At 37.3% G+C, this 15,208-nt stretch overlaps 1 protein-coding gene across 2 annotated transcripts; it reads left to right on the forward strand.

Annotated features, from left to right (window-relative positions):
- Positions 1–5,333: 5,333 nt before the first annotated feature.
- LOC134677588 (uncharacterized) lies at positions 5,334–13,726 on the forward strand. Of its 2 annotated transcripts, XM_063536066.1 has the most exons (5): positions 5,334–5,480; positions 5,557–5,664; positions 6,893–6,980; positions 10,190–10,276; positions 12,370–13,726. In XM_063536066.1, exons 1-5 carry the CDS (start codon positions 5,473–5,475, stop codon positions 12,439–12,441), a joined length of 363 nt encoding a protein of 120 aa, XP_063392136.1. In that variant the 5' UTR covers positions 5,334–5,472; the 3' UTR covers positions 12,442–13,726. The 2 variants fall into 2 exon arrangements, 1 of the variants encoding a protein (XP_063392136.1); XR_010100043.1 differs by lacking the exons at positions 5,334–5,480; positions 5,557–5,664; positions 12,370–13,726 and adding an exon at positions 6,180–6,225 and having other exon boundaries at positions 10,190–10,206.
- Positions 13,727–15,208: the final 1,482 nt, after the last annotated feature.

Consider the following 15,208-nt stretch of genomic DNA (forward strand, 5'->3'; position numbering starts at 1 on the left):
CTGATGTTCAATTGTTTGTAGTAGTATAATTTCATTATTTTACACATAATACTGCTGTGCAGTATTTTCATCCAAGAACAATAGGAATCGTGACTTCCTTTGAGTCTCTTTTCTGTTTTTTCATTGTGTTAACCTACAGATAATAGATGGACGTTCAGTGAATAGCTTATTTTGTCTATAAAAGGGTAGGATTGTTTGAGTCTTGGTTGTACCCAATAAACGAGAGATTCCTTTGTACTTCGGATTGCAAGAAATGTGTCCAGACCCTCTTAACTGATTCGTTAGGTATTTCTAAAATTTGCAGCTAATAAACTATTAATTATTTTGCTGTAATGACCATTACATTACATTGTAATGAAAATTTAGGGAGAGGGCGCCACTGGTCCACCGTAAACATCGGCTCTGTGTTGTTTTGCAAATTAAAAATACTAAAAGTGATACTAGACGTTATAAAGCTATTAAAATGAAGAAAGTGAAGGCTAAAGACTCTGCGTATAAAATAAGCTGCTTGCAAAAGCTGTGAAATGTGAAATAAAACGGAAATAACACTTCCTGCTTATAGTGAAAACAAACGGTAAAACAGTGCCTAAAAATCCAAGATAGTGTTGTTTTAGTAACTGTAGTGGTGTTTTTGGAGCGCGAACTTGACTCTGATTTACAAACTTTGGTAAAGTCGTGCTAAAAAATACAAACTAACCAAACCTACCTAAAGACAATTCATCAAATTTATGCACGTCATACTACAAACCATAAGCACAGAGCGGATCTATGTACAGCGCCATCTAGCGTTAAATAGCGAAACTCGTTGGAACCTTAATCAATACGTTCATACCGAAGAAACATTTTGCCACTACTCGCCGCGAGAGGGCGTGGATATCAAAAATTCAAAATACAGACATGGACGACCTAAAATCATTATCGTGAGTTAGAAAATAAGATGTTAAATATCATTACCGACACTATGGGAGTAAGGTCCTTTACAAAACAAGAGATAGACCACTTGCACAGACTAGGAAAACCAAACGGAAAAGTGAGGCCTATAGTCTTGTCAGTGACAACAATGAGTCGAAAAATCGAAATATTGCGAAAAAGAAGAATTTTAAAATCTTTAAATATGTATGTGAAGGAAGACTACCCCACAAGCATATTAGAAAAAGGGAAGGAGCTCCAGGAATAATTAAAACAGAGGAAGGAAAAAGGGGAAAATGTATTCTTGATATATGACAAAATCGTTACCAAAATAGTACATTACTACAGAGGCCGGGACGAAAGGGGTTGCCGGCCGAAGACATATAGACGGCCGAGCGAAGCGAGGCCGGATAGGTCTGAGCGCGGGCAACCCCATTTCCCGCCGAGGTATGTATAGTGCTTTTCTCAAACATGCAATGAAATAAATAAAATAAAAAATTCACGAAACCCAAGTTTTATTTATAGAAAAAACTAAAAGTAAACTATATACACCCAAAATATAACCAACACGTACCTATATCATTATCACGCGTATGTTTTACACGAGTCGTGTATTTTTACTACCCGTATATTTTCATGTATCTTTGATTTTTTCGCCTTGTATCAGGCTGAGGGTCAGGGTACGAAATTTTTCACGCTCGGCGTTTCTGCTTAAAATTAAAAGGGCCTTCATTTTACAAAGGAGAAAGCCGTGTGTGGCATTGTGCGCCCAGGGTGCCTATTCAAAATGACAATTGTTTAGAAAAAACGAAACGCTATCTCAACCGTACATCACTTACGTTTATCATAGCGTTTAGTTTCATCAGGGCCCCCGGGACCGCTAGCATAACAAACTACAACTAATATTACAAGCGGAAATCCTTATTTAATAAATAATAAGTGAAATCACAAAAGGAGTTCCGCTTGTAATATTAGTCGTAGTGTTATGCAATCGGCCCCTGATCGTAATTTCATTAGAATAAGTTATGGGAAGTATGGGGACCTGCTCGTTCTCGTTGAACTTGTCTTGCGGCCGCGGTCGGTGACCTCGCCGCGCGCGGCGGGCGGGAGCGCTCCTCGTGCTCGGAGGACGTCTCCGAGGTCGTGTCGGCTCCTCGCCGCTACAATACAAACAAAAAGCTTCACAAATTGTTATTGGACTATTAGTTTTTACAAAGCTGCTCGAAGCCTAAAGGGCAATAAAATTATTGACGCAGTAGTGTAGATGAGCGTTTTCCAAAAAAAGTGTACATTTCATTCGTGTCTTTAAAATATTGATCTTGGGCTCATTTTACTCAGAATCATTTGTACATTCACGCCTCATACGTAAAAACCGGGCAAGTGCGAGTCGGACTCGCGCACGAAGGGTTCCGTACCATAATGCAAAAAAAAAAACAAAAAAAAGCAAAAAGAAAACGGTCACCCATCCAAGTACTGACCCCTCCCGACGTTGCTCAACTTTGGTCAAAAATCACGTTTGTTGTATGGGAGCCCCATTTAAATCTTTATTTTATTCTGTTTTTAGTATTTGTTGTTATAGCGGCAACAGAAATACATCATCTGTGAAAATTTCAACTGTCTAGCTATCACGGTTCGTGAAATACAGCCTGGTGACAGACGGACGGACGGACGGACGGACAGCGAAGTCTTAGTAATAGGGTCCCGTTTTACCCTTTGGGTACGGAACCCTAAAAAAATGTGTCCAAACTGCTAAAATCATAGCTTTTCCCATCATCGTCATCATCATCTCAGCCATAAGACGTCCACTGCTGATCATAGGCCCATCATCATCCCCCTTTTTTGGGGGGTGAATGCCATAATCGCCACGCTTGGCAGGCGGGTTGGCGATCGCAGTTGAGTACACCGAATTTGAGGGACGCTGCTGCCCGTCCACCGGTGATCTTGGACGTGGTTTAAGGACATACCCGGGTCCTGGACGTATTTTAAGGACATACCCTGGTCCATTCCCATAGATGGACAAAAATCAACATTGTTATAAATTTTGTCAAAAATTTAAGTTAAGTGTAAATACAGTGGGACCACTCTGGACAAGGGTGGCAAGAGAGAGGAAATACTGGAAGGAGTTGGAGGAGGCCTTTGCCGACAGGCACACTGAACCAAGAGACTTCATATAAACATTCAAAACTAAAAACCAACAATCATGTTCAGAATAAAGGGCTATATAAATAAATAAATAAATACAATCTCTTATTGTTGCAGATTGTAGTCTTTTCTTTAGACAGTCATCTAACATTTAGTAAAACAATTGTTATGAGCTCTAACTCAATTTTATAACATTGTGACTATAGCCACTATTGTTTTGCATTATAAGACCAACTTGAAGGTGCCTAATTATTGCACTATAACCAAAGTACACATTTGTAGGCTATTTCAACAGAATTATGTATGAGAACTAGTTCAAATACTGCTTACACTATTGGACCACTACAAATGAACAATAACAAAAATTAAAATAAATCTCACCTAGCTGCAGTTTGGTCATCATGTTCATAGAATGTGCCCCGCTTCGGAATGTACTGAGGGTTACTCCTATCCTCATCATCTACTCGCCTCTCTGTCTCCTGAAAACGTGTTCAACACAAGTCCATATTAACTGTATTGTCAAGATTAGTCGGTAGTTGCTTTTTGAAATTAATAACTTATACAAGCAATTCTTGTTTATCTGTTTCGACAATCTCGGACACAGCTCTAACGGTTTTGATGAAATTTGCTATATGGCGGTTTTCAGGGCTGAAACATCGATCTAGCTAGCTAGACCTAGGTCTTATCTCTGGGAAAACGCGCACTAATGAGTTATTATGTTTTCCGAGCAAAGCTCGGTCTGCCAGATATTTAAACCCTTAATTCAAAACCATCCAAAATATTGGACATAATCTTAGACTGTCTTTTCGTATTTTTTCCTAACCGGCATCATTAGTACTTTTCAGCATCAGGGAGGTTTGAACTTAGGACCCTCCATTGTGTTTGGCTCGTGTTAATGGATGCATTTTAGGATAGAGAATACAAAAACCCCAAATTTCTAGATATAGACACATATGTTTGTGATTTGTTATTCTGCCCTGCTAAGCCAAAGAGCGCTATCTCAAAAGAAAATTCATTGCTAACTTATACTTTACCTTTTATAACTGAGAATTCCATTTTCAATATCATTCGTTTTTGAGATAGCGCTATTCGGCTTAGGAGGGCAGTATTGTACCTTCAAATAATAAACTAAACAACTAATGTATATAATTATGTACCTACTTTCATTTAATTCACACATGTGGTTCAAACAATTGTAATAGTACCTAAAACCATTAAGCAAGATATACTGAATCTTTGTAGGCTAAACATATGAAATTATTTTACCTCAATATCCAATAAGCATGCCATTAGAATTGATCATAGTAGAAATATGACAATTGGAATGGATTAGAAATTGCATGAATAGATTACCTCTCAGGGTCCTTCCTGGTCCGAGTGCTCGGAGTCGCTGGCCGCCGAGTCGTAGTCCGACTCCGGCCCATCCTGCAAACCAGCCACCTTTAGCAGTTGCATGACAACAAACAAGTCTGACTTTTGACTTTGCTCTCAAAACAAACTAGTCTCAAATTCTACGTGGCGTCACCCGCGGCTAAAATTAAAGTCTAAACACACCAACGGCGCCGCGGAGAGTGGTCCCAATCGTGACCTCATTTGCAAAAAGAAATGGTCACACCGTCACGCGAATGCACCGGTGAAAGTGCCCGGTTATAATGGCCAAATGAAAGTTGATTTTTGCCATTGTCGCTGGCGGTCAGTGTTTCTAACTCACGTTTGTCGAGTTTCGCTCGATGTCCTGGGAATCTGAATAGTCTCCGGAGTCCGGAGTCCCGTCGCGCTACGACCGACATGTCGCCGCCCTCCGATTTTTGCAAAACCTCCAGTTTTATTGATATTATCAATTTCTCCACGTAATTTAAACGATTACACTTCTACTGTCCGTGTAATCCCCTCAAACAAAATGCTTACACCAAATAGTATAACCACTAATAAACAAGTGAAGATAGTGAAATTGTTTTTTTTTTCTATCAATGTTTCTAGCGGCCACATGCATGTAAAAAAGTGTGTTCCTCTTACACATAAAGTAAAAGAACATAAAATTAAAAGAAAAGTAAATCACCTTGAAAAAAATCTAATTACATGTTTGAATTATCTAATTACATTAAAACTACAAAAAATGTGAAGAATTTTGGTGAAAATATTTACCAATGAAATAAAAGTATTTAACAGACATAGTATTGATAAGCGGAAGAGTGGAACGCAACTATCGAGCAATGTTGCCATGTTCTAATGCAATAGATATGTCATGTCAAATTGTTTTATCTATCTTGTCAAGACCACTGACTTGTTCCGCTTGTTCGAAACATTCCAAGAAAATAATTCTTACATTTAACCGACATATTTTTGTTAGTTAGAATAGGTTTTTTACCTGATATGATGTAATTAACACAAACAAAGACTGTTCAGACTTCTCGCCATACAATGGAGAAGTAAGTATACTCAGCCATGCAAAGGATTATGACGAAATACTTTTCCATGGCTAAATTTTCGTTTTCCTTTTTCTAGCGTAAATCAAACTGATGATACGAAGACCATTCAGTTATTAAGTAAAGGTATAATGGAGCTGTATGAACCGCCGTTGGCCACCATAAATACCCATTTAAAGGAACTAACGTAAGTCTAACCTAAACTTTATTTATGTGATTTCAATTAACAAGTAGAGCATTCCATACGTCATTTATTTGCCAAGCCTCGCCTGATTAATGACCGCAGTACACCGGCATAGACTCAATGAGTCTAACTGTGAATAGTAATCATTATTTTTTTACCAGAAAACAATTCGCTTATTTGATTTTATGAGGCATTTTCAACATTGTTAAAACAAGTATTTTTGTAAGTAGGTTAAACTAAACTAAGACTTGCGGACAGACTCAAGATAAACTACGGCTTTTCGCATAAAATATTTGTCTTATTCTGACCATGCCAAATTTAACATAAGTTGTAAAACTACTTGAGATATATTACATGCTTTCCTAGAATAAATTATAGTTCAATTGACCACGTTCAATATTGTTGTAAGTTGCCAGCATTAAAAATATAACTTTTGGCAAACACAATGGCGGTAGTATTAAAAATTACAAATTGAGGTAGATGTGAAAAAAAAAATCCGCCATTCCATTTCTCGCCAAGTTCCCTTGCCAGGTGATGACTAGCACATTCTCTTGGACCAAAATGGTGAGTACACTATCTTCGAAATAGGGAATATTAGGATTAAATCATGCCTTAGGTTGTAAAAATGATTGATTGATTTAAACATTAAAGCTTAATTGTGAAAATCTAATCATTTTGAGAACTTTGATATGCCACATCATTCTAAGAGCCATGTGACTCATAAAGTATGGTTCCCTATGTGGTCTAGGCATGTGAATTCAGTAGAATAGCATAGGGATTAAACATAAATTAGCTTTTATTCACTTCTTATAATCTCTAATTGTATGATTTTGATTTGGTAATATCATAAAATAACACTGACTGGGAGTTAGGTTATATTCTCCAAACTTTAGTCATTTCAACCCAGACAAAATTGTCTTACTTATATGTTTCTGTTTAATTGTTAGAAAGAAAAATATTGTTTTACAGATTCAAGAAAATTTGGAACATAGGTTTAAATTTCATTCAATTTTTCTGCTGTGGATAAAAAGCACCTTTACCTGTTTCTATCTGACTTTGCCTAGTGCTACGCTTTGCCATTCTTTTGGCTGTAGTAGCAACAATTTCGTCTTGCCAGCTGGTTAACGGATGTCCTCTGTATCTAGAGCCTGGGAGCTCTTTCACTGTTCTCCTCCTGTTGTTGAGCCTCAGAAAATCCCTAAATTAATATAATGTAATTGTTATGCTTTAGGGAAAGACAGGAAGCAGTGCACAGCATGCTCGCTTCAGAGCGGAGGCGGCTGGAAGACTTGCAGAATGATGCCATGGTTGATGCACTTGTGAGTATTGCTTTATATATCACTTTCACTTTTCTTTCACAGTTACTTAATAACTAGGTTTATTAACACATTTACATTAACTTGTAGCTAATTAACTGACAGTTTGATAACTTCTTGCAGGTGTATTTTAACCCACTTCTTATACAACATAACATATTAGAAGTAGGTTAATGTAATGTTGATAGGGTAATTTGTAAGAATCATTTATTTACACACAAGATATATAAGTAGATTTGAAACTCTGCAAGTGTATGGAATTTAGATGACAACATTGGAACAAAGGAAACATTGTTAAATTCGGAAACCTCTCATATTTTTAATGGATTTCAATATTTTCCGTTTCCAAAATGAAAGTTTTCTTTAATTTCCTAGTGAAATTTTCCTCAAATATTTTTGAAAGCTATAACAGTGCTGTATATAAATACTAGGCTCTATGCCAAATTTCAGCTTTCTATGACATAGGATAGGGAATGGGAAGATTTGGTGTCAGTGAGTGGCCAAATCATCGTGATTCATGTATTTATAGTATCTTAAGTTGGTATTAAAGCTAAATTCCTGAAATATTGTATTCCGTATGTGGTTTTTAGGGTTCCGTAGCCAAATGGCAAAAAACGGAACCCTTATGGATTCGTCTTGTCTGTCTGTCCATCCGTATGTCACAGCCACTTTTTTCCTAAACTATAAGAACTATACTGTTGAAACTTGGTAAGTAGATGTATTCTGTGAACCGCATTAAGATTTTCACACAAAAATAGAAAAAAATAAATATTGGGGGTTCCCCATACTTAGAACTGAAACTTAAAAATTGTTTTTTCGTCATACCCATACGTGTGGGGTATGTATGGATGTCTTCAAAAATTATATTGAGGTTTCTAATATCATTTCTAAACTGAATAGTTTGCGCGAGAGACACTTCCAAAGTGGTAAAATGTGTGTCCCTCCCCCCCGTAACTTCTAAAATAAGAGAATGATAAAACTAATAAAAATATATATGTACATTACCATGCAAACTTCCACCGAAAATTGGTTTGAACGAGATTAAAGTAAGTAGTTCTTTTTAATACGTCATAAATCGTAAACCGCAATTTTATTATGTTACTTGCTGCTACGGAACCCTTCATGGGCGAGTCCGACTCGCACTTGGCCGCTTTTTAGGGTTCCGTAGCCAAATGGCAAAAAACGGAACCCTTATAGATTCGTCATGTCTGTCTGTCTGTCTGTCTGTCCGTCCGTATGTCACAGCCACTTTGTTCCGAAACTATAAGCACTATACTGTTGAAACTTGGTAAGTAGATGTATTCTGTGAACCGCATTAAGATTTTCATACAAAAATAGAAAAAAAACAAAAAAATTTTAGGGTTCCCCATACATAGAACTGAAACTCAAAAATTTTTTTTTCGTCAAACCCATATGTGTGGGGTATCTATGGATAGGTCTTCAAAAATGATATTGAGGTTTCTAATATAATTTTCTTCTAAACTGAATAGTTTACGCGAGAGACACTTCCAAAGTGGTAAAATGACTATGCAATAAATGAAATGAAAAATGAAATATAAAATGTGTGTCCCCCCCCCTGTAACTTCTAAAATAAGAGTATGATAAAACTAAAAAAAATATATGATGTACATTACCATGCAAACTTCCACCGAAAATTGGTTTGAACAAGATTTGGTAAGTAGTTTTTTTTTAATACGTCATAAACCGTAAACCGCAATTTTATTATGTTACTTGCTGTTACGGAACCCTTCATGGGCGAGTCCGACTCGCACTTGGCCGCTTTTCTTTTTGTAAAAAATTGAATCAAAGAAAATTTAAGTTATTATCTAAGGAAGCTCCTCAAATTATTTGATTAAAAAAATAATAATTACAGATTTCATATCTTCACTTAGAACATCTTATCCTGTGAATTTAAGTTTTAGCACTGCCCCACCCGGGGCCATCTTAAACTATGCTGGGGTCCCCTGGGCACATAAGAATTTGGAGCCCTTTTGGAAAGTAAAGCAAGCTAATTAAATTAACATTTTTCTACTATGATTTTCTATTTATTATGGGTAATCAAATATACAGTTACTGTCTGTCCTTCGGGGCCCCCTGAGGATGGGGGCCCTGGGCGCGGGCCCCGTGTGCGCTTATGGTAAAGACGGTACGGGCCACACCTCCAGATTTCTTGTAATTTATATTACAATCATATGTTTTGGAATAAACAAATCTAAATGGGAGGCGAACATTTTAAATTGTGTGTGTAGGTATGTACTGACTGACATTTGTTTGGGACATTTTACAGCCTAAACAGTATTCCATAACATAGTCAAGAATAGATACTTTACGTGTACATAAATAACAAACTAACTAGAATTTTAGGTTGACTTTAACCTACTACATTGCTGATGCTACATTGCCGATGCTACATTTCTTATGATTATCTTTGTAGTACTTTTAAAAAAAAATTGTAAAATTGTTTTTGCTGTTCTTAACGACGGTGTGATAGTTTGTCCAGCGCTTCAGTAAAGGTAATGCTGTAAAAATGTGGCTATATAATCATCTCTGTTCCCACAAGTTCCTGTTTATGAAAGAATTGTAATTCTGTTTTATGCATCCAGCCATTGATATTTTATTTTATGCATTTGTTTTTGGTATTGTTTAATTTATTATTTTTATAAGTTCAAGGGTCCACTGAAAATCAGCGTCGTTGCACTAAGTGCTCCGACACATGCTGAGTGGTATCCTCTTTGAAACAACCAATTACACTAACCTATGTTACATGTTTGTTTGTAGATGTGTTGTTTCAAATAAATTATTTTCTATTCTATTCTATTCTACTTCTTACAGCATATAGATTTGAAACTTAGGTACTAAACGAACGCGCTGATCTAATGATGGAGCCAGAAGACAGTTAGTGGAACTCTTTGATGGTTACTAGCTAGCTCCGCGATTGTTACGCCATTTAGGGACCTAGCTAAATTGGTTGTATACTTACGCTATGGAATGTCCAATAGATAGAACCCTAAATGGCATAATAATAGAACCCCAAATGGAGCGTGACTACGTATTTTAATGTGTTATACAATATACATATACTTACCTATCATTGCTTTGAGTTGGGCAACAACAAAGTAAGACTATGACAAAGAGAAAAGGAAATAACTCATCCTCTATGTACATATCTGCGATTACAGTTTTGTCTGAAAGTGCTTGCCAAAATGTTTCAGCTGGCGGACATAGCGACAAACAGGGAGCGGCTGGTGACCATCTCCAACTCCATGCTGGCGCTGCACAAGAGAGTCCACTCACTACAGGTATTTTTACAAGCTTTTATTCAACTTGCAATGTGTGTATGTAAGTATGTATGTTCGAGTCAAATCATGCAAGCTAAATTAGGCACTGGTCCCGCTAGTAAGCTATGAGCTATCGGCTATAAACACGAACAAAAGATAAGCACTCCCGTGTAAATAAAAGAGACACGGCTATATTTATAGCTCACCGCTGGGCGAGTAACTATAAATATCGCCGTGTCTCTTTTATTTACACGGGAGTGCTTATCTTTTGTTCGTGTTTATAGCCGATAGCTTATAGTTTACTAGCTCGCGGTGGGACCAGTGCCTTAGACCCACTGCACATTATTCGATAGGGGTGAAACTTCATATACAGCCAGCAGCAGAAGTTGCTAAGTGGGCGAGGCATTAAAAATTACCTAGACACGCTCTTATGGTCTTAACAATAAACTCGCGTCAAGATCATTTAGAACACCTCGTCCGCTTAGTAACTTTTGCTGACTGTACATAATGTAAGTTGGGTGACAATGCAATATTATGGTACCATCGAGCTGATCTGATGATGGCCATACCATAGGAACTCTGAGATAAAATTTGAAAGTCTAGTTCTATAATTTGAATCTGATAGACATTCAAATGAGAAGAAGTACAGTCAGCAATAAAGGTGCGTGCCACAATTCCTTTCAAAGTAACTTGTCTCATTTCATTTGTAGTCTGCCTCTTTCGCACTCATGAAATGTTCATATACGTGAAGATTTCCCTTTTGCACACTTCGATTATTGCGTAATCGTCCTTCTAGATTTGTGGTTTTATGCCAACTGAAACCTGAACTTTTGTCAACTAAAGTTACCGCATCTGGATTTGCTATTAGGGGTCATCCATTAATTACGTTACACGAATTTCAAGGTTTTTTGACCCCTCCCCCTTCCTTGTCACACTTGGTCACTTTTGGCAAACCCCTCCCCCCTAGTGTGACGTCACATTTTTTCTACGAAATCGCCAAATCGAATTAAGTAAGTACCTAAGTATTATTAATATTTTATCAAAATATTTTTGACGATATAAATGTTAGTAATTTTACAACCCAAAACTGCTCAGGAAAGAAAATTAAACGATTAAAAACTATTATCGTTTTAAAAACTTGTTATTTAAATGTACAGCGAATAAAATAATATAAATAAATTTTCTGTTGCTGATGAAGTTAAAGTGACGTCACAAAGTTTGTATCTCCCCCCTCCCCCATGTCACAATTTGTCACATTTTCTTGACCCCCTCCCTCCCCCTAAACGTGTGATGTAATTAATGGATGACCCCTTACATTCAAAGCACTTTTCTTAGACTTGACTACAAACACACATATTATACACATCAGAAGCGAGTTCGATTCTCGCTCGAGACAGTGAATGGGGTTGGCAACTGTCAAAGGTTGGCATCGATGGCGCCATCATAGCTTGCCCCTTTCTCTAGTTGAGTTCTGTGATTTGGCTTAAAGGGCTGGCATCCAGGGCATAAAAATCAATTTAAAAACCGGTCAAGTGCGAGTCGGACTCGCGTTCCAAGGGTTCCGTACCTCATCATCATCATCATCGTCTATTGCAGACGATTTATGGTGTAACACCGGGGAAACACCGTTTTTGGTGGCTGAATAGACCGATGCGACATAGTCTGCCACAGGTTTGACAAGAGTAGTTTGCGGAAACCGGTACTGAGACACCAAACTCCGTACCTACATTACTCAATTTTATCGAAATATTTTTTTTATGTGGAACGTGAATGCAATGTCTAAACCCTAGGGGTCGGATCATAAACTAAGTATATTTCTAATAAGTTTTCCTGTCAACTGTAGGTAGGTAAAGAACTATTTTGTGTATCTTTTTCAAAATTTTAGACCCAGTAGCTACGGAGATAAAGGGGGAGAATGGTCGGACAGACAGAGCACGAGTGATCTTATAGATAAAGATAGATCAAGGGATTGACGCCATCTACTAAATACTTCGAACGGCCAACCCTATTATTCCACTTTTCATTAATTTCTAAACATTGTGGTATCATTTGCAGACAATTCTGCAAAATGTATGCTTTTATTGTTTATTAATGTTTGGTTTATCTGTTTCCAGGCGCGGGCGGCGGCCGTGGAGAAAGTTGCTACGAGCCGAGCCGGCAGCCAGCACAAACCGGCCGGCAGTTAGTGGCAGCTACACGCCCGACATCAATCATACTTCAAACATGCGGACCATACGAACATTCCTATACCTACATTTAGAGGCTAGAAAAGATGGAAAAACCTAGAATAGGTGGCGATTCAGACTTTTATTTTTCAGAAGCAATCTTAGCCAACACGTGATCAAAGAATTAATAAATGATCTCAGCGCCACCTATTGGCTTGAATATTGTTTAGCACAACAATGCCGTCTTTTGATATTTATGAGTACTAGCTTGATCAGTGCTCAGTTGGTATAGTAGAAAGTTACTTCTAGAAGAAATGATGAGAAATTATAGTTTAAATCGAGAAGAGACATGCCGGAGATGGCACCTGCGAACCCTAAAGCCCTAAGATTAAGGTGAACGCCGTCAGAGAAGCAGAGAAAACAAAGAAGGCTGTTGGCGTCATCCGGCAAGCACTACATTCCACCAATCACAACAAGGATACTACACGGCTGCTCTTCGTCGAGGGAACAAGCAACAATTGTAATCTACATGTCAACATAAGCTGTGTCACTGCAATCGATATGATAACGTCAGCAAAAAGGAAGACATATTTTATAAGGTACGTCTAGAAAAAACTAGAATTGTTGACACGCTTACTGTGGTTGGGATTCATTTGATCCCTTATATGTATGGGAAATTTTGTTGATGAGTTAAGCTAATAGCCTCGGCAAACGTGTCAAAGTAACACAATAGTACATTGTGCAACATGGGGCGTAAGTTAAATATTCCAAACGAGAGTAAGTTAAATCGCGACGGCTTGCCGGAGCGATTTATTGACTCGCGTTTGCAATATTATTACGCCCCGAGTTACACACAATGTTTTTCATCACACTTGCGATACAAAAATGAAGTATAAAGACAAAAAACTGTTAATTATGGCACTAGAAACTTCAGTACTCCCTAGGGAAAACGCTTTTTCTATTACTCCCGCAAAGCCAGTGTGCAATTCCACATTTACTGAGCGAGTGTGATGAAATCATTATTTAGAGCGGTGGCATTTAAAATGGCCAAAATGTAAATATGTATAGACCACATAGATGCTATATTATGTGTTGGGTGCTTCCAAATGATGTACAGGTCTCAGGATCAATATGCCTAGTCCAAGTAAAGGTAATAATATCTGGGAGACCGAGCTTTGCTCGGAAATCATATTAAAACTCAAAAATGCGCGTTTTCTCGGAGATAAGACCTAGCTAGATCGATTTATCGCTTCCGAAAACCCCCATATAGCAAATGTCATCGACATCGTTAGAGCCGTTTCCGAGATCCCCGAAAAAAAAAAAAAAAAAATATATATATATATATATATATATATATATATAAATAAATAAACAAGGATTGCTCGTTTAAAGGTATTAGATATACCAAAGCCTATTTTACTGGAGTGGTCAAAATTCAGTCAAATCTCATTTATCAAGAGTCGACATGTTTAAGGAGCATATATCTAGCCACTTCTTCTTCGTCAGTGTTATATTTTTTTGAAGTGAAAACTTCTTCAGCGACGTTGAGCACTTTTTGAGGTGGGGAAAAAATGATAAACTCGAGACAGCGTAACGCGTAACGCGCTGATTTCATGTGTGACGGACAATGTTATTCACCAAAGAACTTTAGTCATAACGTATCATAATCAGGTCAATTAGTTAAATATGGACTTTTATATTAAGCAATAAAGCTCAATGTTCTAATCGTATACGGGCTGAAATACGAGGATCTCACAGTTACATTCTAACTTTATTTATATCACTCCAATACAATTCAATAAAGCTACATCTTGATGAAATCGCTAATAAAAGTGAACTGTACTGGTGAATAAAACTCAAAATATCATGACCAAATATATTTAGATGCGAGGTCTGCAAGGTAACTTTACAATTTCGATTCGAATTGTAACAATTAACCCTACAAATTTAAGCTCACTGGCCAGCAATTTCGTAACTAAAGTTTTTCAATAGAAAGGAGGATGGGTCAATTATACATAGTTCTGCAGACATTTTGGACTAGTCATTGAGTTTTCACTTCTGTCGGCACTCCCGGAGTGCACCCGTTGTTTTTTTTTCTTTTTCTCTATAAGCACATTAAATAGTAGATTGTTAACCAAGGGTTGAAAGGCACCCATTTCTGTCGAGGTAGTTTGGCGCTCGAACGCAGTGAGAGCGCCAATAGTCCGAGACAGAAATGGTGCCTTTCACCCGAGTTAAACACTCTACTTTTCATATCGAATGCGAGGAAACCAAACAAGACAAGGCAATTTCGCAAAATCAGTAATGGAAGTACCTAATAGATCTACGGCCATGATTTAATTTCCTTAGGACTTACTTGCAATCGGAGACTTTACATGTGTGAAGATTAATAACCCCTAGCGAAAATCATTTACTTAGATTGCAATATTTACGAAAACACACATTTTTTAACAAACTGCAGTAATTTTAAAATGATTTGTTCATTATAGTATGAAAATCAGCGGGATTACCTGATTGCCTCTTACTTTTTAATTTTATACTTTTTCGTTCTAAAAGCCGCAACAGACTACCAGACCGCACCGCGACCTTGGTACGCCGCACCACGTGATAACATAATAAAAGTATTTTAAATAATAAATAACAATTTAATTAATAATATAAGTAATTTTTATCTTGTATTTTATTTTATTTTCATGAATATAGACCTAAATAACTTTAAAAATCAATTTAATATCGTACAAACGTTTAACTGTGGCTGTATAAGATTCTGCCTTTGCTCATTTACGCA

Source organism: Cydia fagiglandana, chromosome 26 (assembly GCF_963556715.1).
Source record: "Cydia fagiglandana chromosome 26, ilCydFagi1.1, whole genome shotgun sequence".
In the NCBI taxonomy this organism is placed as follows: domain Eukaryota; kingdom Metazoa; phylum Arthropoda; class Insecta; order Lepidoptera; family Tortricidae; genus Cydia; species Cydia fagiglandana.

Coding starts and splice junctions, on each gene's coding strand:
- LOC134677588 (XM_063536066.1), top strand. Junction 6,981..10,189: donor ATGCCATGGTTGATGCACTT/GTGAGTATTGCT, acceptor AAAATGTTTCAG/CTGGCGGACATAGCGACAAA. Junction 10,277..12,369: donor AGAGAGTCCACTCACTACAG/GTATTTTTACAA, acceptor ATCTGTTTCCAG/GCGCGGGCGGCGGCCGTGGA.